General features: G+C 46.9%; 1 protein-coding gene across 4 annotated transcripts in view; it reads right to left on the reverse strand.

Moving 5' to 3' along the window:
• Nucleotides 1-1,704: 1,704 nt before the first annotated feature.
• Nucleotides 1,705-27,713, reverse strand: part of SEC22C (SEC22 homolog C, vesicle trafficking protein) — a 37,791-nt gene continuing 11,782 nt past the window's right edge. For 2 of the 4 annotated variants that reach the window (XM_053264778.1, XM_053264777.1), the window contains exons 6-7: nucleotides 27,609-27,674; nucleotides 18,744-25,801 (exon numbers count right to left, since the gene is read on the reverse strand). In XM_053264778.1, coding sequence (XP_053120753.1) covers nucleotides 25,601-25,801; nucleotides 27,609-27,674 — 267 coding nt within the window. In that variant the 3' untranslated portion in view covers nucleotides 18,744-25,600. Of the gene's footprint in view, nucleotides 3,226-18,743; nucleotides 25,802-27,608; nucleotides 27,675-27,713 lie in introns of those variants that run through there. The other 2 variants (XR_008310289.1, XM_053264779.1) reach the window with 2 other exon arrangements.

Consider the following 27,713-nt stretch of genomic DNA (forward strand, 5'->3'; position numbering starts at 1 on the left):
CACATACTATCACCCCATGGGGCCAGCTTGCATTATTTGGCAGCATCTTCCTTTTAAACACGATGTACGGAGACAACTTCTCATTGCCAAGTGCCCCAGCATCACCATGAAGTGATTCTTCTCATTCCCAGTTCTCAGCAGGACAGTTTTCTCCCCTTTCCTTGAAACTGTTTGCCTGTGAGGAAGGTTGAAGCTCAGTGGTGTCTGGTCAACATTTGCAATTTGCCAGCAGAGTTCTGGTGTTGCTTACGGAGCTGCAATATGAATCGCTGATACTGGCACAGCTGGTGATCAAAGTCCTGTGGCAGACGTCGAGCTACTGAAGTGCACCTCCAGATGGACAGCTGATGCTTCCCTGAGGCCTTGAAAGTGCTGAGGGCATCCATCCTTAGAGAAAGCTGAATTGCTTTCGAGCGGATTCCCCCAGTGCTGACAGCACACCTTTGGGATCGCCCATCCAGAACATACTGGAGCAGTTGCCTTTTAGGGGTGTGCAGAACCAGTTCAAATTGAACCGGGTTAAATTCAAACTGACCCAGTCTGACCGGTTCAAACTCAAACCAGACCAGCCTCAAAAAAAGGCTGCTGGTCCGAGTTTGAACCGAACTGGGCCTGGTCTGTCACGGACCGGTTCGAACTGGTTCGAGGGCCTATGCCCTCAAAAGGGGAATCGGGTGAAGATTCCCCTTTACAAGCAAAGGGGAATCCTTCGTCAAAAGCTTCTAAGGGCAGCCAGGGAGCAGTGAGAGTGCCCCTTACTGGCACCGGCTGCGGGTCCTCTAAATCCTGGCACTCTCCTCCAATAGTGTGGCCCATGCAGCAGCAGTGCCATTCTGGCCTTCATGCATGGGGGTCCTAGAAAGGGGGGCACCTTCCCCTCTGCCCCTCAAAGTCAGGGGACCAAGCTTGAACCTTGCACCTGAAAAAGAGCCTGGAAGGGGACATAACCAACTCCCCCTGTCTGCCTGGAAGTCATGGGGGAGACCTTGAATCTTAAGCCTGGAAGGGGGCCCAGGAAGTGGTGAGCCACCTCCCTCTGTCCAGCTGAAAGCCAGGGGACAAGCCATGAACCTTCAGCCAGGAAGGGTGCATGGGAAAGGGGTCAGCTAAGAGGTGCTGGAGCTTCCAATGGGGATAGATTCGATTGCTTTATGCAAGAAGGAGTTCCACAGCCCTGGCCACTGTTTTGGATTCAACCCAGTCTCTGATGGACTCTCGGGGTAAGCCTTACACATACTTGGGCATGTGCCAGGAGACCTCTAGGAGAACCAGGTTTTTGGAACCGATGGCAGCTCAGTTACCCTGTCCAACTGAAGGAAATGATGGGAGCCTGGATAACCATCCCACCTCTGCCCAGGAAGGGGGCTGGAAGTGGGGCAACCACCTCCCTCTGTCTGCCTGGAAGAAAGGGGACCAACTTTGAACCTTAAGCCAGGGGATGTGGTTACAGGCTGGGGTATAGGCTGGTTTGGCGCAGGGAGAGAAGCTTGGGGCTCCTACCCAGGAAAAGGACTTGGCCAATGAGCAGTTGTTTGAGTTTGGTTTTCTGCCCTTCAGCCAAGCCCCTTTCCTGGGTAGAAAACCTGGAAGCCAGGACTACCCCCCCTTGGTTTGCCCAAAACTCAGACCTGGTTGCCTGCCTGGGCATTTATGAACCTACCTTCCTCTCGCCCCCATTTCCCCCTGTGAAAAAAGCACATAATAAACAGGAAAAAATGGTACTTTTGCATTTGTCTGCCTGGTTTGACAGCTGCAATTTAGAAAAAGAGAAGAGCTCGCGCACAAACGAAAGAGATTTCACAAGCCCTCTGCACAAATAAACGCAGCGATAATCCCTGCCACAGCAGAAGAGACAGACCCACATTATGCGGGGAGCCTGGCATTGAAATCCAGTTGACTTCCACAGGGCTTAATGCCATCTCTGGTGCCGTTCAGTATGTCCGCCGATAATTCAGCTGAAGGACCAGACAACAGTGCACTTATCCAATCTGCAGATGGGAGAAGAGCTGGCAGGAATTGCAAACACTTTCCTTATGTATTGCTGTGTGCTCCCCACTTCCCCAAACCAGAAGATGCCAGGGATGTGGCCAGCTCAGTGGCTATGGAGACCTTCAATCTGCTTGACATGAAGACGGTCCCACATTCCGTTCCTGGCAGCGTGTCCAATTAGGGCTGGGAAAGACTCCTCCCTGGAACCTTAGAGAAGCTGCTGCCAGTCAGTGTAGGCAGTTCTGAGCTAGATGGACCAACAATCAGAGTCAGTATAAAGCAGGTTTCTGTGTAAGGCCATAGCTCAGTGGTAGAGCATCTGCGTGTCCTGTAGAAGGTTCCAGGTTCACTCCCTGGTGCCATCTCCAGGTAGGGCTAGGAAAGATTCCTGCTTGGGACTTTGGAGAGCTGCTGCCAGTCAGTGTAGACAACATTGAGCTAGAGTCAGGCCTGCTCAACTTAGGCCCCCCAGCTGTTTTTGGACTACAACTCCCATAATCCCCAGCCACAGTGGCCAATAGCCAGGGAGGAGTTCCAGAGGCACTGCTGCTAGATTCATCCCCCTTTGGATGACAGGGTACTGGAGACTTGAGGGCATTTTTGTAATATTTGCTTTCTTTACAAACATACAAGCAGAGCATAAGTGAGTTCAAATAGTAGGCAGATACAAGGCAGCAGACCCTCTACTTTAGGGATTCTCAACCTTGTTGGGCTGCAAACCCACCCCCATCATGACCTGCCACAATGGCCAAAGGCTGGGGGTCATGGGATATGTAGTCCACCAACATCTGGGAACCCAAGTTGGAAAACCCCTGGGAAGGACCGCTAGGGTTCCCTGTGATTCTAAAAAGCTGCTACTTTCGTTTGAGTTCCCTAGTCAGAGCAACACGTTAACAGTTCTCCTTGGGACTGCAAAGCAACCTCTTCTCAATGAGAAGCAGATCGTCATTCATGCTCTCAGGTCATTTTAGGTTACCCATGAGGAAGATGTTAGCACAGTTTAATTAAAGAGATGTCCAGGCAGGTAGCTGAGGTGCTCTACCGAATCAGGGCCTTGATGCAAAAACAATCTCGCTGGTAATAGGGCCTTTGCATAACCTTTTCTGTGGCTGAATTATTCAGATGTTCCAGCCAAATGAACATTTAACACCGAAGCAATCAATTTGGAATGGGGGGTGGATTATGTTGGCTATCCTTTTGCATGGTCTTCAAGGAGATTCCATTGCCAGTTCTGTACTGGAGGGAGAGAGAGAGAGAAATAAAATTAAGACATGACTGCAAAAAAAGATTTATTTGCATGAAAATGTGAAAAGAAAGATTGATGACACCGTCTCCTAAAACCTAATCTTTCAGCACAACAGCAAAGCTTGGTCTTTCATGCCAGGAGTGAGTGAAGGAGAGTCATCTATCCAAAGCGGAAAGATAGCCAATCCTATCTTTCCTAGCTCTGTAGACTTCCCTGACAGGTACTTCTTGTTAAATTACAAATCTCCCTTAAAGTACTATGGCTGTTTCCCCCACACGGTGACTGAATCAGGATCCAATTCCCCCACTGTAGAGACCAAAGTCAGTTTCTCATATAAATTACTTTGTTAAGGACCTATTTGGTGCAAGGGGTTGCTTTTCCCAATGATCCCTATGGCACATACATGAAATTTTGCCACCTTTTATGAAAGTTCTGTGTCCTTAGCAGCATGTCGGCAAGCAGAAATTAATCAGGTGTTCCTGTTGCTGTATCTTCATGCTGTGAAAATATTTGCCTGGTGATTTCTGTCTGCTTTCCAGTTGCAGAAGGCACTTAAGCTTTGTCTACAGAAAATCCTGCATCCAGGAGCAGAGTTCAAGTTCTAAATTTAGAGGCAGTGTGGTGTAGTGGTTAGAATGCCAGACATCTGTCCAGCCATAAAGCTCAGGGGTGATCTTGGGCCAATCACCATCCCTTCGGCTAACCTCCCTTACAGGGCTGTTGTGGGGATAAAATGAGGAGCAGAAGGAAAACTGGCTATGTTGTCGTGAGCTCCTTAGAGTAAGAGTGGGACATACATATAATAAATAAAATACCCCATTACACTTCCTGTTCCATTTGTTGTCTCTCCCCATGTCCAAATCAGACTGTAACATCTTTGGGGCAGGGACTTGTCCATTCCCCCCCAGTGTTCTTGGGTTTGTTATTCTGTAGCAACAGAGTGCTAGGGGTGCTACATTGGGATGTGCAAAAAAATAGGGTGTTTCAAGTTTCCCCATTGTTCCCTATGGCCAAAACACTTGAATCATTTCAAAGTCTGTACCGTAAAGACAACCAAGTTGACCTCTGTTTCGACAAAACATTTTGGCCTTCTGCGTTTTATTTCAAGCTTGAAACAAAATCTGTTTGGCCTGGCCTTCCAGGGCTTTTAAGCTGTTTTAAATTGTTTTAAAATGGTCACCCTGGTTTTTAGCTGTTTGAATGTTTAATGGGTTTTATTCTGTTTTTATAGTTTTGATTTTAATTGTTAACTGGTTTTAATTGTTTTCATCCTGTTGTAAACTGCCCTGAGCCATTTTGGAAGGGCTATAAATTGAATATTGAAGGGTATATAAATTGAATAAATATATAAATAATAAAATGCAAAATCTGTTTCATGCACATCCCTAGTGTGAAATATGGGTGAATATAACTGTTTTTCAGACTTTTACCTTCAGAGAACACTTTGTTTACTGACTATATTTATATACCGTAGTAAAAAAGGAATGTTGATCTAGTTTCCCAAGAAGCCTTGCAGATATGCCACAGGAGCCCTGTGCAATGCAGGAGATTTTGGGACATGTTCCAGGGCTCATAGGCCATGCCAGTGTTCCCTCTAAGGCGTGCATATGTGCATGCGCACCCAAGTTTTTTAAATGACCACTCAGTTAATTTAAGATCCTGCTCAGGTTGAATCAGGAGAAGGCCCCAGTCTGAATGCATGTGTGCACACACTGCCTTGATATTGCCGTCCAGAACCCAAACTCATTCTGCACACTGGTGAAAAGAATTAGAGGGAACACAGAGCCAGACCCATTCAGCCCCACATTAAAAGAGCAGGGAACCTAGAGCAGACCCAAGAAAAGTGCACGGAGGAAGTTGTTTTTTACCAAATCAGAAGACTGTTGGTCTATCCTGCTATTATCGTCTGTGCTGACAGATAGCAGCACTCCAGAGTTTCAGGTAGGGGTCTTTCCCAGCCTTACCTGGGCTCTTTCCAGACTAGCTGCTGGAACAGTAGCAAAATGCCTCATTCAGGCAAGTCGCATTCGGAACGTAAACAGCAGGGGGAGCAGTTTTGCAGCAACTAACAACCCGAAAAAACAGCAACTTTTTCACACCGGATGTACGACGTCCTTGTTCTACATCTCAGCTATTAAATTCGCAACAAGGCATTGGAAATGTAAACGGCACCCTGCTGTCCCCGTAGGGACTGCAGTGTCACGACACAGGAAGTGTGGAAGCACACTTCTGAGATTCGTCCTGACCCGGTTGTAGGGTCTAGTCTGGAAAGCAACCTGGAGACGCTGCCAGGGATTGAACCTGGGGCCTTCTGAATGCAAAACAGGCAACCAATGCACTACAGCCCCATCTCCTGTGGGGGAGATGGGCTGCAGTCCAAGCTATCCTACAAAGGAGCTGGGAGGAAAGCTAGTCTTGTAGCAGCAAGCATGAATTGTCCCCTTTGCTAAGCAGGGTCCACCCTGACTTGCATTTGAATGGGAGCCTACATGTGTGAGCACTGTAAGATATTTCTCTTAGGGGATGGGGCCACTTTGGGAAGAGCACCTGCCTGCTTGCATGGAGAAGGTCCCAGGTTCCCTCCCTGGCAGCATCTCAAAGAGAGGGCTGACAGAGACTCCTGCCTGCAACCTTGGAGAAGCCGCTGCCAGTCTGTGCAGACAATACTGAGCTAGATGGAATGAATACGGATACGAAAAGTTCCCGAGGCAGTTTACATAGATATAAATAAATAAATAAAATGATTCCCTGTCCCCAAAAGGCTCACATAAGCTACCCATCAGCAACAGCCACTGGAGGGATGTTGTGCTGATGATGGATCTATGGTCTGACTCAGTAGAAGGCAGCTTCCTATGTTGAGCTCGCCCTCCATGGTCAAACTTCTCATTGAGCAATCCCTACATTTCCAAAGAACCTCAGGATTCCCTGGAACAGAATGAGAATCATTGATATCCAGATAAATCCTCCAAGTCCAAGTCACTTTATTTCAGTCATCGACCAGAAACAGAATCATAAGCAAGCAAGCGGCACTTACACACTATATAACAGTATTTAGCCACTGAGTTAGTCAACTTAGAGTTAAAATTAGAGAGTAAAAGATTTAGGTAGAATTCATCTGGATGACCAAGATATGTCTTCAGCCAGGATAAAATAAAATTAATATGAATATCCTTGTGGAGGTCAAATGTAAAATAACGTGATCGGTAGTCTCCATAGCAACCGAACCATAAGGGGCAAAGACGTGAAGGGTAAGGAACCTCCTTAAACCTCCCATAGAGCACCGCCGTTGGAAGCACATTTAATTGCGCTAAAGATAAGGCATGCCTGAATTTGGGAAGTGTACTATTACTTAGGTATGCAGCAGGGTTCAGGCTAAAGAGCTGATCTCCCAGATATACACCTTTGGGAATTTTAGCTACTTCAGGTTGTCAGTCAGTGTCCAGTATTCGCTGCCTGATGAGCTTCATAGCAGAGTCATAGCCCAAGCTGCTTAGCTCATCAAGCGAGATCCCATAAAACTGAGATTTTGTTTCAACCAGTCATTTCCATTTGGAGTTAAATGGATCAATTAATGTAAGTGGAGCAAGTCCCGGTTGGAGGTAAAATGATTTTAACCAAAATGAAAAAATGCATTTCCAATATTATCTAAAGTACAGAGGCCTAATAAATTTTGTTTGAATAACCTCCGAAGATGTAAAATTGCCAAAAGGACCAAGTTGAGCTCCATATAATAACTGCAGGTAAACCTTGGCAACAAATAATTTGATAGCTGCTGGAATGTATAGATCCCTCTTCGTGAAATAGAAAGATCTGATTAAATTGGTCAATAATTGGGCATTCTGCATGATGTAATTTAAATGTGCCTGGCGACAGCCTGAAAAATGAAAGACCACGCCAAGGTATTTAAAGATTTTTACCTGTTCCAGTGGATGACCATTTGTTTGCCATGTATGCAGTTTGGGGCACTTAGCAAAAACAAGTACTTTTGTTTTTTGGTGGTTTACCTCAATGCGCTCTCCAGCACAGAAGGAACTGAGTAATGAAAGTGCCCGCCTCAAACCCACAAGTATCAAGGACATATCATCAGCATACATAAGGATGGAAATATGTTTATGGGCAAGTTTGGGTGGGTGTATCAAGGGCACATTCATAACAGATACGATAGATGTTTTCATGTAGTTTGTAAATCAGTGCAAGCAAACACTTGTCCAGTGATAGATCCTGCAATTTAACCCATAGACAGTCCCTAGAAATGGGATTGAAAGGTGATTTCAGATCGATAAGCGCCACATAGAAGGCCGAGCCCAGCTTACTAGAATACTTCTCTACCAGATATCGCAGTGTAAACGGTTGCTCCGTAGTGGAACGCCCCTGGCAAAAACCAGCCTGTTCAGGGGCCAAGATATTATGGGTTTCGATCCAATCAATGAGTTTTGCCAAGAGATGTTTGGCATATAGTTTGGCAATAATGCTCAATAGACTTATGGGTCGATAATTTGATGGATCTGATCAACTCCCCTTTTTATAGATAGGAACTATTATCGTGATGCCCCAATCCGGGTGGACTTTGGCAATGCTATTGATAAATGTAAACAGGGAGGTGAGAACAGGTGCCCACCAATCCAAACTGGCCCGTATGATCTCAATAATAATGTCACTCACAGGGGCTTCAGATAAGTCCTCTAGTTCAGGCTCAGAAGATGATGCACGCTTTATTTACTCTTCTAATATGGCAGGAAATTTAATCTGGAGTTCCGTAAAATATGGTTCAAGACATGACCAGATCCGGTTGATATAGACTTTCTGGCGTCTCGGTGGTAAATATACATTGACCACTATAAGGGATAAATTACCCAGTTGTATATAAATGGCCATAGCAATGGAGTCTGGAGACGTAGCTTCCCTAGCCTGCACCCTAAATGACATCAACACAAACACTGCAAGACCACCAGATGGTCTCCCCTTTCTCTCTCTCCCACCCAACCCCCAAGATGTCTTGGTCACATATACATAAAACCCCTCCAGGGTCACATCTTCCACCATCCATGTGTCCTGGCACATAAAAATGTCTATTTTAGAAACATAGTCAGTAAATGATGGATCAGCCAACTTAGCCTTGAGGCCCACCACATTCCATATGGTGATCTTCAAAACATTTGGATTCCTCTGGGAGAGTCGTTTGGTAGATACGGCGATAGAATTCTCCAGAGGAATGGAAGCTGGTGGCTCCGTGTCTTCCGGAAGACCCATCCCGGGGCCATTGTAATTGGCTGGCGGTGATTTCTGTGGCCCCTATGGTGTTGAGGTGCTCTTCAAGTTGTTTTGGAACTGCACCCAGGGCGCCAATTACCACTGGGATGATTTTGGTCTTTTTCTGCCACAGCCTTTCAATTTCAATTTGTAGATCTTTGTATTTGGTGATTTTTTCTATTTCTTTTTCTTCTATTCTGCTATATTGCTATGTCGATTATTTTAACTTGTTTTTCTTTCTTCTCGACTACAGTTATATCTGGTGTATTGTGTGGCAAACGTTTGTCTGTTTGTAGTCGGAAGTCCCATAATATTTTTGCATCTTCGTTTTCTACCACTTTTTCAATTTTATGGTCCCACCAATTTTTGGCTACAGGTAGCTTGTATTTTTTGCAGATGTTCCAGTGTATCAACCCTGCTACCTTGTCATGCCTTTGTTTGTAGTCAGTCTGTGCGATCTTTTGACAACAGTTGATTAGGTGGTCCACTGTTTCATCTGCTTCTTTACAAAGGCGGCACTTGCTATTTGTTGTTGATTTTTCGACTTTTGCTCTCATTGCATTTGTTCTTAGTGCCTGTTCTTGTGCAGCCAATATCAGACCCTCTGTTTCTTTCTTCAGGTTGCCATTCTTAAGCCATTGCCAGGTCTTGGTGATGTCTGATTTTCCAGTTATATTGTGCAAATATTGACCATGCAGTGGCTTATTTTTCCATTTTTCTGCTCGGTTCTTGACTTGTTCTTTGTTGTAGGCCTGCTTTCTTTCATTGGTGTTGAATAGTTTCTCATTATTGACCATTTGAAGTGCATCTTCTTCACTGTCCTTGATATATTCTTCAAGGCCTCTTTTCTCCTCCTCTACTGTTGGACTTGCAGCATTCCTCTTCCACCTGAGCTGCGAGGGAGTTAACCTATCTACATCACTGTGGGGGTGCAGAGCATGATTGGCAGTCATTATTTTCCTGTTCTTACGATCTAGCATCTCTAGCTCTGCCTGGGTCCAGTCTATTATTCCTGCAGTGTATCTGATAACAGGTATAGCCCAGGTGTTTATGGCTTGTATGGTGTTCCCGCCACTGAGTTTGGATATTAGGATTTTTCTAACTCTCCTGATGTATTAACTTCCATTTTTTCTTTTAACTTCAGTGTGTGCAATGTTATCAGCCTGGAGAATGCCCAAGTATTTCTAATGTTCTTTCTCTTCCAGGTTCTTGATCTTGCTTCCATTGGGCAGTTCTATTCCTTTGTTTTTCTTATTTTTCCTCTGTTCGTTATTAATGCAGCACACTTGTCTAGTCCAAATTCTATTGCTTTATCACTACTGAATATACGGACAGTGTTAGCAGTGATTCGATTTCTGATTGGGACTTTCCATACAACTTCAGATCATCCATGTACAGCAGATGGTTGATTTTACTGGATGTTTTAGATGTTTGGTATCCGAGGCCTGTTTTGTTTAGTATTTGTGAAAGTGGAGTCATGGCGATTACAAACAAGAGAGGGGATAGTGAGTCCCCTTGGAAAATACCTCTTCTAATGCTAACCTGTCCAAGGGTCTCGCCATTGATTGTTAACTGTGTACTCCACATGCTCATTGCTTTTTTATATAAATATCTGAATGTTTTTGCTGACACCAGTTGTTTCTAAACATTTTAGTATCCATGTGTGAGGCAATGAGTCGAAGGCTTTCTTGTAGTCAATCCATGCAACACTTAGATTGGTTTTTCTTCTCTTGCAATTTTCTAAAATCATTTTGTCAATCAGCAGCTGGTCTTTTGAGCCTCTGGTGTTTGGACAATTTCCTTTCTGTTCAACTGGAAGCTGTTTGTTAGTTAATAAGTGTTGCATTACTTCATCTGCTATTATTCCAGTTAATAATTTGAACATGGTTGGCAGGCAGGTGATCGGTCTATAATTACTTGGAACTGCACCTTTTTGCTGGGTCTTTCATTACGAGATGAGTTTTCCCAGTTGTTAGCCATTGTTCAATATCACCTCCTTGCAAAATGTGATTGAACTGTTTTGAGAGTTGTTTATGAAGGCTTGTTAGGTGTTTAAACCAAAAGCCATGCAGTTCATCGTCGCCTGGTGCAGTCCAATTTTTAATTTTCTTTGCTCTTTCACTTATTAATTCTGGTGTTATTATTAGATCTTGCATTTGTTGGTTACATGTTTTGACCTCTTTTACTCAGCCTGCTTTTTTATTATAATCTATTGCATTGTCCCATAATTTCCCCCAGAATTGCACTGTTTCTTCTTTATTTGGTGTTTCTAGGTTTCTTGCAGTTTCTCCTTCTATGCTTTGGTAGAAACGTCTCTGATTCTGGAATTCAGAATCTGGAATTGGAGATTCTGCCTGTGTTGTGCAATTCTGGCTTCGTATCTGCTAATCTTCTTTGACACTGCTGTTATTTGCTGCTTTATTATTTCCAGGACTTCTTTAATTTTCCTTGAATCTAGGTGGTATTTTTGGATCAGATACTGTTTGGTGTTTTCATTCTTCAGCTTCTTGTCTTTCATATCTTTCCATTTACTAGCATCTGATCTGGTGATTTTATTTTCTAATCTAATCTTCCATTTAGGTGATGTACTACTTGCTTTTTTTTTCAGGCCCACTGATCTTATATCCGAGCTCTTGTGTTGTTATTGTTGCTGCACTGTACATTAGTTGGTTTGTTTCTTGCAAATTATTGGTTGTTATTTCTGCAAGTGTAGTATTTACATCTTTTAATGCCTGAGCAAGTTGTTTTTTGGCAACTGTTTTTAGAGCTGGAAGTCGAACCCTGGTGGTTGTTTGGTTCATGTGCTCAGTTATTTTTTGCTTTAGTTCTTGTTGCTTTTCTGTTAAAGGGCATTCAGGTTTTTGAGGTGAAGGTAAAGGGGAGGTTGCTTGGTTTTGATTTTGAAACAGTTCAGCAACAGTGGCATCCTCTATTTCCAACACCTCCTCCACCTGTGCCTGAGCAACTTCCTCAGTTGATGGTAATTCTTCTTCCATATCTTGAGCCTGTGTTGCTCTTTGCAGTTCTTCCAGCTCAACTTCTGTGAATACTTTATTTCTTATTATGAATCTTCTCTGGTCTGCTAGCCTTTGTTCTGTTATTTCTGTATCTGGATGCTTCTCCTTCCAAATTTGGTACATTCTTTTAAAATAACCTCTTCTAATTGGACTAGACTTGTAATAGCAGATCATTATTTCCTTGTTGGCATTTTTCATATATTTTTTCTGGTTAAGCGACGTTTCTTCCAGTAACCTTGCAGTCTCCAGCCCTGGTTGCTCAACTGAAGATCCTGAGTCCTGTTGCCCACTTGCCACCAGATGTCCAGGGACTCCAGCACCTGGAACGGTCCTTGTTGACCCGGGCGACGACCGATCCGGTATAGATTTATTAAAGTTATGTCTCACCATATTGTTGATGGGAGAGGCACTCTTTGTCTGGCTTCTCTGGTAAGACCTGTCCAGTATGGTTGGACCTCTGGCATAGCTCTCACCTTCCTCAGAGCACGCAAGCCCCACAACCACACCAAGGTAGTGCCTCACTGGGGGTATTATTATTATTATTTATTTACACAGTCAGTCAGGTGCTATTGACTGGTTTGTTTTATCCAGACACTGAGTCCTTCCCAAGGACCTGGGCTGGCTGAATTTTATTATCAATATTGTTGCTGTTATTTATTTATTATTATTATTATTTATTTTTTATTATGTATTTTTTATTATTATTACTACTACTTCTCCTCCTCCTTTTCTTCTTTTTATGAGCACAATCATTTAATATTCTCTCCACAGCCATGAGGCTAAAGAACTTCTTTTTCAAGCTAACACAATCAGAAAATTTTCATGCTTGGATCAAGAGCCTCAGAATAAAGCAATATTGCTTCGGAGGCCCGAAGGGTGAACATCCCAGTTTTAATCTTCTCCCCCCCCCCTTTTCTTTCAGAGGCCTTTTATCTTCAATCTCTTCCATCTTTTTTTTTTTTTTTAGTTTTAAAAAAGAGACCTTCCGGCTATATGGGGGAAATTAAAGGTAAACGAAACTGGTTAAAACTTGATTGGGACCAGCTAGGGTTGCCAAGGCTTGTGCTGGCTGTGCTCCTGTGTCTTTATTGGCAGCCTAGAGGTGCCACTTAGGCAGGACACAAATAAGTCAGCCCTCAGCTCTGTCTCTGAGGCCACATGTGATTATCTATATCGGGGGATTCAAATTCTGAGACCACAGATGTTGTTGGACTACAACTCCCATCATCCCCATTGTGGCTGGGAATGATGAAAGTTGCAATCCAACAAAATCTGGGGACTCCAGGATGATAATCCATATTTTGGGCCAGTTCACTGGTTCCAAGCACTGTTGTCATCCATCCATCCATCCATTCAATTTTTATACCGCCTTTCACAAGACATCCAGTTTACAAAAGTTAAAATACAGTAAAACTCCATTAAAATCACATTTAAAACCTCAAAATCAGTTAAACAATCCCACTGAAACTCCAAATGCCTCCCCCCACACACACACCAGGTTTGTCTTCTGCCACTTGGTTAAAACTTTTTTCTTCAGATAACAATTTTCTTTGTGACTTGGCTGTTGCTCTTAAGCTCTCTTGGACATCCGAACTTTTATGAGGGTTGAAACATTTCTTTTTCCATTGTGTTTTGTTGCTTTCCATCCTTATTGGATGCCACTTTTGAGCCCTGTTCTACAAAAAAGCAGCCTATAAACCTAATAAATAAATATCCTGCCTTCCCTGAAGATATACAGTCAACATTCTTATTATCAACGGCTACTAGTAGGAGGGCTGTGGGCCACCTCCAGCCTCGGGGGCGGGGTGCCTCTGAGTACCAGTTGCAGGGGAGTCACAGCAGGAGAGAGGGCATGCCCTCCACTCCTGCCTGTAGGCTTCCAGCGGCATCTGGTGGGCCACTGTGTGAAACAGGATGCTGGACTAGATGGGCTTCCTGGGCCTGATCCAGCAGGGCTGTTCTTATGTTCTTAACATACATGTGGGTACGCACTCCCCCCCCCCCCGCAAATATCTTATACGGGGAGCGGATGCTTGAGGGTTCTTGCCCTGTGTCTCAGGAACATAGGAAGCTGCCTTATACCGAGTCAGTCCCTGGTCCATTTAGCTCAGTATTGCCTACTCTGACTGTCAGAAGCTCTCCAAGGTCTCAGGCAGGAGTCTTTTCCCAGCCCTACCTGGAGATGCTGCCAGGGATTGAACCTGGGACCTCCACTTGAGCTATGGCCCCACCCCCAATAAAGGGGATGAAGCATACCTTGGGTGTAGTGTGTGTGTGTGTAGGCTAGTGGGAATGTTTAGGATCAGGGGCTATGTGAAGGGCCAGCTGGGAAACTTTTAGGGCCTCTACTCTCTTGGACAGCCACCTTAAGTGGGGCAGCGGGGAAATGCTTGACTAACAAGCAGAAGGTTGCCGGTTCAAATCCCTGCTGGTACTACATCAGGCAGCAGCGATATCGGAAGATGCTGAAAGGCAACATCTCACACTGCGTGGGAGGAGGCAGTGGTCAACCCCTCCTGGATTCTACCAAAGACAACCACAGGGCTCTGTGGGCGCCAGGAGTTGAAATCGACTTGGCACGCTTTACCTTTACTCTCTTGGACAAAGGAAGGGTCACCTCAACACCTCTGCATTACTTTACCAATGTTTCTTTGAACTTAAGAGTAAGAACTTATGAACAGCAGAAAGTCAGACTAGAAGGACTGGCCGATTCTGTAGCCCCCTGACTATTATCTGTCCTTTTCCCGCTCATGCCATGTTCTTTGGTAGACTGCTGCCCTCTTGTGCCTGAAAGGCAGATGCTCAAGGAAAGCGTTTCCCACAGAGAGAGAAGGTTGAGGGCCAGATGCTTAACAAGACGGTTACACCCCCTTATTCTACCAGCAGGATGTTTAAAGAGCCGGTAAATGAAGGCTCTCTTTCAACTCTTCATGCATGCTTATAGTCTGTTTATTTCTCAAATGTGTACATCACCCTTCCTGCCGGGAGCTCAGAGCAGTGTACACAGGGTCACTACACTTTAACCTCACAACAACCCTGTGGGGTAGTAGTCTATGTTTCCCTGATGTGCCTGTGCAAGGGCACCCCTTCCATGAGGCAGAGTGAGGCGGCCTCAGTGGGTGTGGGGAGGGGCACGGGGGAGGGCTGCCCCCCCATCACCACCACCAGAGTTGCCAGCCTATTGTGCATGGCCATTGCCCATCTTCATCCTGCTTGGGCATGCTGTTCACTGACAGGCAGGAGCGCACCTAGGCAATTTTGGCACCCAGACTGCCCCCACTGCGAGGGACTGCCCCTCCTGCCGCACCGAACCTCCATTTTGTTTTGTTTTTATTTCCGCCATCATGCAGCTGAGCGGTGGCTGCCAGGGGGGTGAGCTCGGCAATCCTCTCCCCCCACCCACCCCGGCAGCAGCCAGCGTGGCACTGGGCCTGTCCGTTCGGCCCAGCGTCTCTTTCTAACCGTGAGGCACGCCTGCGCAGTTGGGAGAGATCGTTGCAGGCCTGTGACATCACAAGCATGCGGCGATCTCCCTCAACTGGCACCTTTTAACACGGTGATTCTCTTTATTGAGCAGGGGGAGAGTAACTGGCCCTCTCCACCCCCAGCACAGCACCCCTCCAGTGACTGTAGCTGGTGTCTATCTTATGTTTCTTTTTAGATTGTGAGCCCTTTGGGGACAGGGAGCCATCTTATTTATTTATGCATAAGTATCATCCCCTGCTAACTGGTCAAAGAGAGGCACCTTTTAACGTGGTGATTCTCTTTATTTAGCTGGGGGAGAGTAACTGGCCCTCTCCACGCCCAGCACAGGACCTCCAGTGCCTGTGGCTGGTGTCTATCTTATGCTTCTTTTTAGATTTTCAGCCCTTTGGGGACAGGGATCCATCTTACTTATTTGTTATTTTTCTGTGTAAGCCACCCTGAGCCATTTTTGGAAGGGCGGTATAGAAATTGAATGAATGAATAAATGAATGAATGAATGTGCAGGCGCACCTTGTCGTTAGAAAGAGGCTGGGCTGAAGGGAGAGGCTCAGCGTCGCTCCGACCACCACCACTGGGCTCACCCCTTGGCAGAAGCCCTTGGGCGCATGGTGGCTGGAATCAAAACAAAACGGAGGTTTGGCACAGCGGGGCAGGGGCAGGGTGGCCCCCCTGGCCATTTGGAGCCCCCCCCCACTCCCAGACGTTGGAAGCCATGGACTGGGGCCCCAAGGTCTGGGGATTTGAGTGCCTCTGTTGACAGGGAGGCACCCTGTTGTCCTTCGGCAGAAAAATGTCTTGGAGCAGCCCTGCTATGGGACTGAGACTGCCTTGGTCGCTCTAGTGGATGACCTACGCTGGGAACTAGACAGGGGGAGTGCGTCCCTGTTGGTTCTGCTGGACCTCTCAGTGGCGTTCGATACCATCGACCATGGTATCCTTCTGGGCCGCCTCTCGAGTATGGGAATCGGAGGCACTGCGTTGCAGTGGTTCCGGTCCTTTCTTGAGGGGAGGGCCCAGAAGGTGGTGCTGGGGGACTACTGCTCGGCCCCGTGGCCGTTGGCCTGTGGGGTCCCGCAGGGTTCGGTCTTGTCCCCCATGCTGTTTAACATCTACATGAAGCCGCTGGGAGAGGTCATCCGGGGATTTGGACTGAGTTGTCAGCAATATGCGGATGACACTCAGCTCTATCTCTCCTTGTCATCTGATCCTAGGGAGGGGGTGGATGTCCTGAATCGGGGGCTGGAGGCCGTGATGGGTTGGATGTGGGCTAACAAACTGAAATTTGTTATCCAGATTTGAATCCAGATAAGATGGAGGTACTGTTGGTCAGTAGGAGAGCCAGTCGGGATGAGGAGATTTTACCGGTTCTGGATGGGGTTGCACTCCCCTTGAAGGAGCAAGTACGCAGCTTGGGGGTACTACTGGACCCGGCTCTACTTTTGGAAGCTCAGGTAGAGGCGGTGGCCAGGGGTGCCTTCGCACGGCTTTGGTGGTGCGTCAGCTGCGTCCCTTTCTCGAGAAGGCAGATCTGGCCACGGTTACCCACGCCTTAGTCACATCGCGGCTGGATTACTGTAACGCGCTCTACCTGGGGCTGCCCTTGAGGAATATCCGGAAACTGCAGCTAGTGCAAAACGCGGCAGCGAGGGTTTTATCCGGAGCTGCCCGTTGGGAACATATCACCCCCATTTTGAAAGAGCTGCACTGGCTACCGGTTCGTTTCCGGGTCCAATTCAAGGTGCTGGTTTTGACCTTTAAAGCCCTTAACGGTTTGGGCCCAGGATATTTGAGGGACCGCCTGCTCCCAAGGGTTGCTGCCTGCTTGACGAGGACATCTGAGGGGACCCTGCTCCAGGTGCCAACAATGAGGGAGGCCCGGCTGTGGTGCACTCAGGACAGGGCCTTCTCTGTTGCTGCTCCTAGACTCTGGAATGCTCTCCCAGTGGCCATTCGCTCCTCAGACTCTATCACAGCTTTTAGGAAGCTTTTAAAGATCTGGCTTTTTACCCAGGCTTTTACATAATCATTTTTACTGCTGCTTCTGTGTGTTTTTATTTGTTGTCTTGTTTTTATGCTTGTTTTATATGTTTTTAGCTTGATGTTTTTATTGCTTTTTATTGTATGTTTTAATTTTTGTAAACCGCCTTGGGGTTTTCTTTTAACGAAAGGCGGTATAGAAATGTAAAAATAAATAAATAAATAAATAAATTTCTGTCCTTCCTCCCCTTTACCACTGTGTCTGTGCTCTGGGCAGCGAATGCAGGCCGAAAGTCTATTCATCTGTGGATAGTCTATCCCCTGTGAAGCAGGTGCCATTTTTCTACCCGTCGAACACGAGGTCTATCAGCCAGTCAATCTGCAGCAAAGCGGCCTCCGTGCAACCCCTCCAGGAATGCAGGTAGCAGCTCCCTCTTGGAAATCTCTGCACAGCTGGAGCAGGGCACCCCTAGAATGCGAGCGCTGCAGACATTGGCCTGGTTTCCCTATCGCTGGACTGCTCCTGTCAGAATACCACCCCCAAAATGGATCGTTGCTGGTGAAGTGGCACAGCCGTATTTACCCGAATAGAAGACAACCCTGAATTTAAGATGACCCCCTAAAAAACAAATACGGTTATACCTGTATTTACCCTGCTTAGCTAAGGCGACAAGTCATGCTTGCTACCACCAGACCAGCTCTCCTCTCATGCTGCTCTTTATCGGCTTCCATCATCCAAAGAAAGTTCTCTTGAATTATGCGTGGCCTATGTATCTTACATTAGGACCCCACTGAGTTGTGAAGCTCGGGTTCAGCATAGCTAGGGTTGCATGGCTAGGACGGTCCAAGAACTGGACATCCTCTGCAGGATATAGGGAAAGTGACTTTGTGGGTATGAAGTGTGCAGGTTGGAGAGCAGGAAAATTGCTTTAATGAAGGTTACCCATTTTTCTGGTGCTTCTCTCCAGGCATTGTAGATACAAGGTATCAGTGTTTAAAAGCCCCATGTTCTTACTCTTTGGCCTCATTCACACGTAACACGGAACCACAGATCCAATGCACCCACAGTTCCGCTCCCCCAAATGTCTGAATTCAGATGTAACAGAGAGCAACCTCTCTGCAACATCAGCTGCCATGCACTGAGTCAGACCCTTGCTCCATCTCGCTCAGTATTGTCTACACAGACTGGCAGCGGCTTCTCCAGGGTTGCAGGCAGGAGTCTCTCTCAGCCCTATCTTGGAGATGCTGCCAGGGAGAGAACTTGGAACCTTGGAACTTGGAATTCTTTCCAACCCCGCGGCAAAAATTTAAGGTTTTAAAAATGTCAATCCTAGTCAAAAAACTTGTGCACACCTCCCTCCTGGATGGTTGTGTCTAGGAATTCTCTCTGACAAATGTGGCAAACCTGGACAGAGCTGTGTCAGACAGGTTACTACTACTACTACAAATATTTATATACTGCTCTTCAACCGAAGTTCTCAAAGCGGTTTATACAGAAAAACAAATACTACATAAATAAGATGGCTCCCTGCCCCCAAAGAAATAGCAACAGGCAAATACCAGCAACAGCCACTGGAGGGATGCTGTGCTAGGGTTGGATAGGGCCAGTTGCTCTCCCCCTGCTAAATATAAGAGAATCACTACTTTGAAAAGGTGCCTCTTTGCTCAGTTAGCAGGGGTAGCAAAAGAATGTAGCAAGCGACCAGAAGGTCAAGGGAAGGCAAGCGAGGCTTGTGCCTCTCTTACCCAAGCTGTACAGATTACAATTGGCCAGTAAATACAAAAAATGTCATTTATTCTTTTGCTCTAATGGTCTGTTCGTTATATACATATTATACACTCATGCAAAAATGACTTTACAGAAATCAACACAAGGTCAGTCTTCTTCATACAGTGCAAAAATGTTTCCCTCCAAAAAACCAATGCCCCCTTTCCAAAAAGAGTTGGGAATATCTTTGGTTTAAAAATTAATTTTTTTTAAAGGGTGGGGGGTGCATGCAGGAGCCTGATATGGCTAATATCTCCAGCAATCTCTCCAGCTGTAGCACTGTTTGCTCTGAACAAACGTGTTGGCTTTTATCTGGAAGGAAAACCAAGATGAAGGATGAGGAAGCGGAAATTGGGCAGGTGCGAGACAGATTTTCCAGACCACAAAGTAGCACTAAAGCAGAGATAATCCTGCAATCTGTGTTCACAACATAACCTCAACTCTGCCTTTTTTCGACAAAGCTGACTGAGCTCCCTTACCAATTTGTTTTGGTCTTCAGTCCAATTTGAGGGGGAAATAGAGGGTTTATGGCCCAAGAGCAGCCAGGCTATGTCACATGGACATTAGGATATAGTCCAAACACTAATTCTCACTGCAGGGATACACGTATGCCTGAGCTATACAACTTCAGACAGTTGGTAGCAACAAACACTCAGTAACAGAAAGAAAATCCCTTCACATGGAAAGCTATGCCAGGGAATAGGGCTTTAGCCTAGCCTCTTCCTTGATATAGTGATTTTTTACATGCAGGGAATTCCTTGGTACAGAGTAGCATTCAGAGAGCCTGCCTGCAATCCAATACGGCACAGCCCAGACACAGATGTACCATCTTCGTACGATCTAGGCCCAAATTTCCATTCTGCCGAAGCCTTCTTGCAGTAGAGTAGAATGAATTTCCCCATCAGAGCAGCAGACAATGCTTTTAAAAAAAAACTCTCAGAAAGACTTGAAATAAATACATCAAACATCGTCCTGCTCCATTAAAAGATGCAATACCAATTTATTTTTTTTAAGTGACCAGGGTAGTTGAGGAGGATAGTGTGGTCTTGAGCATGGGGAACTATGCCTCAAAGCCTTGCTCTGGGCAGATCGTTCTCTTAGCCTCAGTTTCTCATCTGCAAAATACAAAGGAGGAACCTAACCAGACTGGGATTATTGAGAAGAGGACAAACAAGGCTGCAAATGTGCCCTCTCTGCATGGCAGGAGTCACCCTCATAAATGTCAGGCTGTGTTATGGCAGCTTGAGAAAAGCCCACCCCAAGGAGCGGCCTCACAGGAGTGTCTTCAGCTGCTAGCTCTGCATTTTTAACACTAAACTAAACCAGGGACATAAAAGGCACCCAAACTGCCGTTTTGTTCTGCACATGAGCCTTTGATTGCTTCCCCTGCCATGTTGGTGAGTGGAACTTTGCATGAGGATTGGCACAGTGGCCAGCAAAAACCCAGATCCATTGCCTTGGAAAGTCAAGTCCAATTTATTTCAATGACTCTGATTTTCAAGTAAGAGCTATTTCCAAGCGAGAGATACAATTTGCAAGCTAGGTTCCAAGGCATACTACTGGGAATAATAGTTGCTTTAGGGCTTCTCAATCTTGGGTCCTCCACTGTTGTTGGACTACAACTCCCATCAGCCCCAGCTCCAATGTCATTGGCCAGTGGAGCTGAGGATGATGGGAGCTGTAGTCCAACAACAGCTGGGGACCCAAGTCTGTGAAGCCCTGAGATATCAGGAAGCAACTGTGGGAGAGGGCTGTTTGCCTACGTGGCTCACTTCTGGGCCTCCCTGGGACATATGGTTGGCCACCGTGGGAAACAGGAGGCAGGACTAGATAGACCAGATCCAGAGGGGCCCATCTTTTAGCCGTACAAATGCTCTGCCACACAAAAGATCCCCTGCTTATGAAAAGGTAGCAGGTCAGGGAAATTCTGTCTAACATGCTAGCATTCGAACGAGCAGGGAATTTTTGTACTGGGGCATTCAAAAGGGCAGTGCCCTTCTGCATAATGAACTGGTCCCAAGAAGACTGCAGCAAGTGGTCTTTTTTCTTAAGTGTTTAATTAATTAAGTGCCCCCCCTTAATGTTTGTCAAGGATCAGAGGCAGAGTTTTAAACAACTTCCATTTTATAAAAAGGTGCAGACACATACCAAATGCATACCATGAGGTGGATATTAGCAGTTAGATTAGCAATGAAATCTCAGTATGCATCACCATGAGATTTTAGGGAACAGTGAATCTCCTCCGTTTTCATTTCAGGCTGGCTGAAGACCAAAAAACCCCACCAAAAACCCAACCCAAAAGCTTCCCACAGCCAAGAGAGAACAGAAATCCTCTGTGAGGGACAAATCCATGCAACAAGGATGGCTTGTGCGATGTCTCGTGATGGCACAATTGAATGTGTCACTGTAGATCCAAAGGATCGCATGGGAGGGTATCCGTAACTTCTCAATCCGACGGGTCTCTTGAGAAAATCTGCATCAAAATGTTACTCAAAAAGCTTTTCCCAAAAGTTATCAAAAGGTTCACAAATGGTAAACGCTGGCATATATATATATTATATATATTTCCACATATTAAGTACCAGAATATACAATGCAGCAGAGGCGGAGAGAGGTGTGGTTCTAGTTACTACTTTCAAAAGTGCATGCTCAGAAGTTAAACTTGGATCACCAAAAAAGAAAAAGAACCCCTCCCCACACACACACACCAAGCAGCTGCAATTTGGGCATCTGCGACTGAGAGTGAGCCAGCTCTGCTCTCCATCACGGGGAGGGGGAAGACGGCTTTCCTTAATATTAACTTATCACAGATTCTTTTAAGAGCCAAGGGAGAGCTTATATCAGAGTGTGGGAGGGAGTAACCTTTGCAGTGCATGTCAGAAGTCCAAAGTATAAGACTGTGGCTTAGTCTTCTACTCGGAGAGCCAGCGTGGTGTAGTGCTTAGAGTGCTGGACAAGGACCGGGGAGACCCGAGTTCAAATCCCCATTCAGCCATGAAACTTGCTGGGTGACTCTGGGCCCGTCACTTCTCTCTCAGCCTAGCCTACCTCACAGGGTTGTTGTGAGGAGAAACCTAAGTATGTAGTACACCGCTCTGGGCTCCTTGGAGGAAAAGCAGGATGTAAAATGTAAATAATAAAATAATAATAATAAATAGTTCTTGCTGAGGTGGCAACCCTATATCCACACTGTGCCACTTCAAACTGCAGGTGGAAATCCACGTAACTGAATACTTCTCCTATGACCAACACTATTCCCAGCATGCATAGAAGGAGATGCCAGGAAAAGAGCGAGGCTGGAACCCTTCTCCCTAACATCCCCTACATGCAGGGAATTCTTTCTCGGACGGAGCAGTCATGTGGGTCCACACCTGTCGTATCAAGTGGTACAGCCCAGGTACAGGCTTGGCACCAGTGAGGACTCAGCCAGTGTCACTCTAGTGCACAAAGCAGCTGTTTTGTGGTTTGGCCTCTCGTCTGCTTAATCAGGAAGCTGTGCAATGCAGAAGAGGCAGGCTGGAAGGCAGGCAAGTCTATGCTGCAGCCAGGCCCCAGAAGCCCCTGCTCTCCATCTGGTAGGGGTGCGCACAAACGGTTTGGACCACACTGATTCACCTCAAACCAGGGCCGGTTCGTTAGTTCGATCGTCGACTGGAGGGGGGGGTTTCACCGGTTTGGCACAAGTGGTCCAAGCAGGGGCAGCAAGCAGAGGACACACAAGAGCTCCTTGGTGTAGAAAGGAGATACCAATGTATGGTAAGAGGCATTTTCACTCATTTGAGCTGCGACACAGACGGGCAAGGAGCGGCAGGCAGAGTTCCTTCTAACAGGGATTCCCAGCTGTTGTCGACTACAGCTCCCAGAATCCCCAGCTGCAATGGCTTTTGCTTGGGTTTTCTGGGAATTGTAGTCCGCAGCATCTGGGAATCCCTGTCAGAGGGAACACGGGCGGCAGGGAAGGCAAACCCATGCAGCCCTTTGGAGGTGTCAGCTCACTTGGAGTAGGCGGCCAAGTAGTTTTTGCTGATAATGTTCTGCAAATGGCCAATTCTGAAAATACTCCTTTGCTAGAATACATTTTAATGATTTTTTCCCCTCTAAAAAAATGACACCAATACCACTTGGGCTGATGGTGGATGGGAACAGCCTGTGTTAGAGGCAGTTCTCATAATGACAAGTCTAGGTACTCTGTTGCAAAATAGTGCAATATGAAGCGGGGGGGGAATGGACCATGAGGTATTGGCAGGCAGTGGAAGTGGAGACTGAAGCCCATCTCAGCCCCCCTACTTCCTGATCAATGAGGACTGGAAACTTTATTTTATTTAAAAAAAATGAAAACTGGGATTCTACTCATTTAGGGTTCTCTGATTCTTGTCAGCCACATCCTAAGGCTATACACATGATGATAATGGGGCAGGGAAAGCGGGCTCTCCCAAACGGTCCGTGTGCTCCAAGCAGCGCAGACCTCTGGAGGCCGGAACGATGCATCCCAGCCTCCACGTATCGCTCAATGCACTCTGCAATGAGCACAGTGCATTGGGGGATACCCCATGTGAAGGGTGCTCTGGGTGTCCATCTCTGTGTGGGCACCTAGAGCTGCATCATCCCCAGAAAGGATGTACGCCAATTCCCTAACGCAACCCTTGCAACATCCGACAGGCACAGGGGAATCCCAGAAGGTGCCCCTCCCTCACACAACCTCGGAACCGAGGTCAAGGGTGCACCCGCGCCCTTAACCTTGGTAAAAGGCTGGGGTTAAAAGCTGGGTCAGGTGGGCGGGCAGTGCCGGGACCCACACAGGTCCCAGTGCTGCACATGAGCAGCCGAAGTTACCCAGGCTGGGCTGCCCGAGCCTGGATTAGGCTGCTTGTGACAACAGCCTTCATGTCTGGTGTTCAGTTCATGGCGTTTCCCCCACGGCAGATTTGCACGGCAAATCTGTGGCTGTGTGCATGTGTGGAAAGTTGACACAAGGAGAGCACAGCTAGCATGCAAATTGCCCGCTGAAGTTCAGGGTCAGCATGGTGCTCTCAATTCGACTGTTGCACCTCTAGCTGCTGATTGGGGGAGAGAGGAAACTCCCCCCAGGGACTTCTAACCCGTACCTAGGGTTTGTCCGCAGCTTATCCATTACGATTAGCTTAAAGCACACAAACCTTGCCTTATCATTGGTATCAGACACTCCCCAGCTACCACAGTTATTAGGCATCAGCTACCGTTTAGATCGACCTTTGCTATAAACCCGCAGAAGGCTCCCTTAATCCTACTCATGGCTTAGAAATGCTGGAATCTGAGGGTGGGAGATGCTCCATGCCATGGACACCACCTCGTGAAGGGCCCATGCTGCAGAGCAGGGACTTCTGGGAACCTGTCTGGGAACGGAGGCAGCCTCTCCGGGGCCAGCATCTTCCCCCCAGATCCCTTGCATTCAGTTTCTATCCATCCACACTGCTAGTATTTGCTACCTGAGGATCTAGAGCAGCGCTGCTCGACTTCAGTCCTCCGGCAGATGTTCGCCTACAACTCCCATAATCCCTGGCTATTGGCCACTGTGTCTGGGGATTATGGGAGCTGTAGTCCAAAAACAGCTGGGGGGCCTAAGTTGAGCAGGTCTGATCTAGACCAACCCAATTGAGAGATGTTCGCACAGCCTGGGTTTAGGGCTCCTTTTCCTGCTCGATCCACACAATCGAAGACTATCTTCTAATTTTACACGTTGGAAAGACATGTGCAACCGTTGCAATCATGGAGAGCTGAGCTAAACATCAAGCAGAACCATGCCGCACTGGCCTTGCTGGAAAGTACCACTGCAGAGAGCAGAGGGGAATCTGCACATTTGAATTCTCCCCTGGAGGGAGGGAGGGTGAGCTTCTAATGTCAGGGAGAGGGCTAGAACTTTCCCCCACTACATGCAGAGAATGTCCTCTATGTGCAGAGAACTCAGGAGGAGAGGAACCCCTTACCTGCAGTCTAAAGTGGCCCCAATACAAGGGGTGTACCACGCAATTCTGCAGAGTGTGTGCTGACTTGAAGAGCAATTCAAGGAGACTACTGGGGTGTGCTGAGGCCAGGTGGAGACCATGTGATCCTTGCTATGCCAGCCATTGCGGCTGAGGATGATGGGAGCTGTAGTCCAACAACATCTGGGGACCCAAGGAACTCTGGGATGTTTGATCAGCTGGTGCACATTTCTAGGGTTTCCTTCTCACAGGTTTCAGAATGCACGCAGCATGGACCAGCACTGTCGAGCCTTTTTTCATCTCCCCCAGTAGTGTGATGCGAGTTGACCCGCTGGTGTCATCCCACGCAGCCTATGTCTCGTAGTCTGCTCTCTGCTTGGAAATGCCACGGTCCAGGTTGGATGTTTCCGGCTGGTGACAGCTGCAGCCTGCTCAAAACCCAAAGAAGCAGACAGGAAACCCCCACAAGGTCTCCCTCTGTAGGACTGCTGGGGCCCAGATCTGCTTTGTTTCAAGCGATCTTCAGACCATCCTCTGGATTAATCTGCACAGGACTGATAGGCTGAGCAGGGGTGGGCAACCTTGGCTCTTCAGGTGTCGCTGAACTACAACTCCCATCATCCCCAGCCACAGAGGCTGGGGATGATGGGAGTGGTAGTTCAGCAACAGCTGGAGAGCCATAGCTGCCTACTCTGGTGTAGAGGATCCTGCCTCAAGCCAACCTTCTCGCCTCTTCCAGCCCAATGAATCTATGACTATTCATGCCACCATCTACACCCTTGGGAGAACCACTGCTAAAAACCCCACCCTATTACCTAAGCTATTTTTGACCAGCATTAAATACCCCCTAGCAAAAGTTGTTTTTAAAAAAACCCCAAAAACCACAGAAGGAACCCCAGAGTTATGTTCATACTCCAAAGTCCGGCTGTTTCTCCACAACTTGCCGTGTCAGTATCTGATGTGAGGAAAGAGAAGCCACGCCTATGTGGAAAAGGATCTGCCAGATGTTCCTTAATCCATACAGGTAGATGTTGCATAGACAGACCGTGACAAACAGTACAAAGACCTTGATCTTCCTTGCTGAACTGTAGAACAGGTAAAGGTAGCACTGCAAGGAGGAGGAGGAGAGCACCAGAGAGAGAACGTTAGCAACCAGGCTGTGGACGCACAGCAGAACGATTTCTATGGGCGTCAGGAATCGTGCAGACGTTATGGAGAGGGGTCCCCAACCTTGGGTCCTCAGGTGGTGCTCCACTACAACTCCCATCATCCCCAGCCACCATACTGTAGTCCAGCCACCATTCTTCTCACCCCAATGGGAGGAGAGCTGGTCTTATGGTCGACAGCATGATATTGATGGGAAGAGCATCCGAGGGCCCAAGTTCCCTCCCCGGCATCTCCATCTCCCTTGCTGGAAAGATCCAGGAGGGAGGAAGCATCAGGAATCCAGTGCTCTCTGCTCAGCGTTCTTTGCTGTGTGTAGAGTTGGCATTCCGTTTCCAGCCTAACACTTGCCATGTGTATCCTCACCCCCAGGGATCATTCCAAAACATGCCCAAAGACAAGGAGGCAGGGAAACTGCGTGGGGATCTGCTCCTGGTGGCTGCAGAAATGCAGACCTGACCTGACCAGGGTTCCCTCTAACAAGCATTCCCAGATGTTGTTGACTACAACTCCCAGAATCCCCAAGCAAAAGCCCTTCCTGCTGAGGATTCTGGGAGTCGTAGTCAACCACATCTGGGAATCCTAGTTAGATGGAACACTGGGGCTGACTGCAAGCCCTCCAGGGGGTTGCCTGCAGCAGTCATATTTGCAGAAGTCTCTCGCCACACGACAGCTGCCTGCAATCCAAGAGTTGCCCCACTATCCTCAACACCACGGGGAGGGGTCTGGGGCACCCCTCCCAGACAGCACAGCTCAGCTGCTTGGATGGCAAATTTTCTCACAGGAAATGGATAAAGCAGGGTCCCCCAAAGTTGGGGACTTTTACAAAGAGCTGGTCTTGTGGTAGCAAGCATGAATTGTCCCCTTTGCCAAGTAGGGTCAGCCCTGGTTTGCATTTGAACGGACTACATGTGTGAGCACTGTCAGATATTCCCCTTAGGAGATGGGGCCACTCTGGGAAGAGCACCTGTCTGATTGCACGCAGAAGGTTCCAAGTTCCCTCCCTGGCAGCATCTCCAAGATAGGGCTGAGAGAAATTCCTGCCTGAAATCTTGGAGAAGCCGCTGCCAGTCTGTGTAGACAATACTGAGCTAGATGGACCAAAGGTCTGACTCAGTATGTGGCAGCTTCTTATGTTCCAAACAACATCTGGACTACATTATGCAGTACCCAAGGTTGGGAACCCTTGGTTCAGAGCATTTCTGCACTTGGGTTGCTTTAGAATGGGCCACCAACTGCCAGTTGCACATTGTATTCACTCCTGAAATACTTGCACGTTGCAGAATTCCCCGTCCCAAGAATGAAACCAAAATAAACCGTACAATTATAGGACCATGGTCACATATCCCAGTACACAGACCTTAAGGTGTGAACGCATAAAATATAACATCAAAATGAGCCAAAGGTGAGCCTGTACTCATCAAATTTGGAAGTTCTGGAACAACCACTATAACATGCAAGCTTTAATTATAACCAAGCCATTGGAAGACACCTCAAGGTCCTCATGCACCATTTTATTGGTCTGCAAGCTTTCAAGTTTTACACAGCACTTTGCCAGGTTTAAGTTAGTGCAAGAATACATTCAGGAGGCAAGGAAGAGAGACTGCAAGATGCATTTATAAAGTATTTCTAACTCTGCCTTGAGATCAATATAATTTTTTGCTCCCTTATATGTCCATGCTTTTTTTTTTTAAACCCACAATACTGTAAAAGAGGCATCAAAAGACCAAAAAAGCAGACAATTTACTTACCAAAACAAAGCAGGCTACAAAAGGTAGGAGGAATGCAATTACATTTCCAATTCCCTTGTGATCTTCCTGTTGCAAGAAGATATTTGAAGGTCAGATTAAGTCAGC

This window comes from Hemicordylus capensis, chromosome 6 (genome assembly GCF_027244095.1).
Source record: "Hemicordylus capensis ecotype Gifberg chromosome 6, rHemCap1.1.pri, whole genome shotgun sequence".
Lineage (NCBI taxonomy): Eukaryota > Metazoa > Chordata > Lepidosauria > Squamata > Cordylidae > Hemicordylus > Hemicordylus capensis.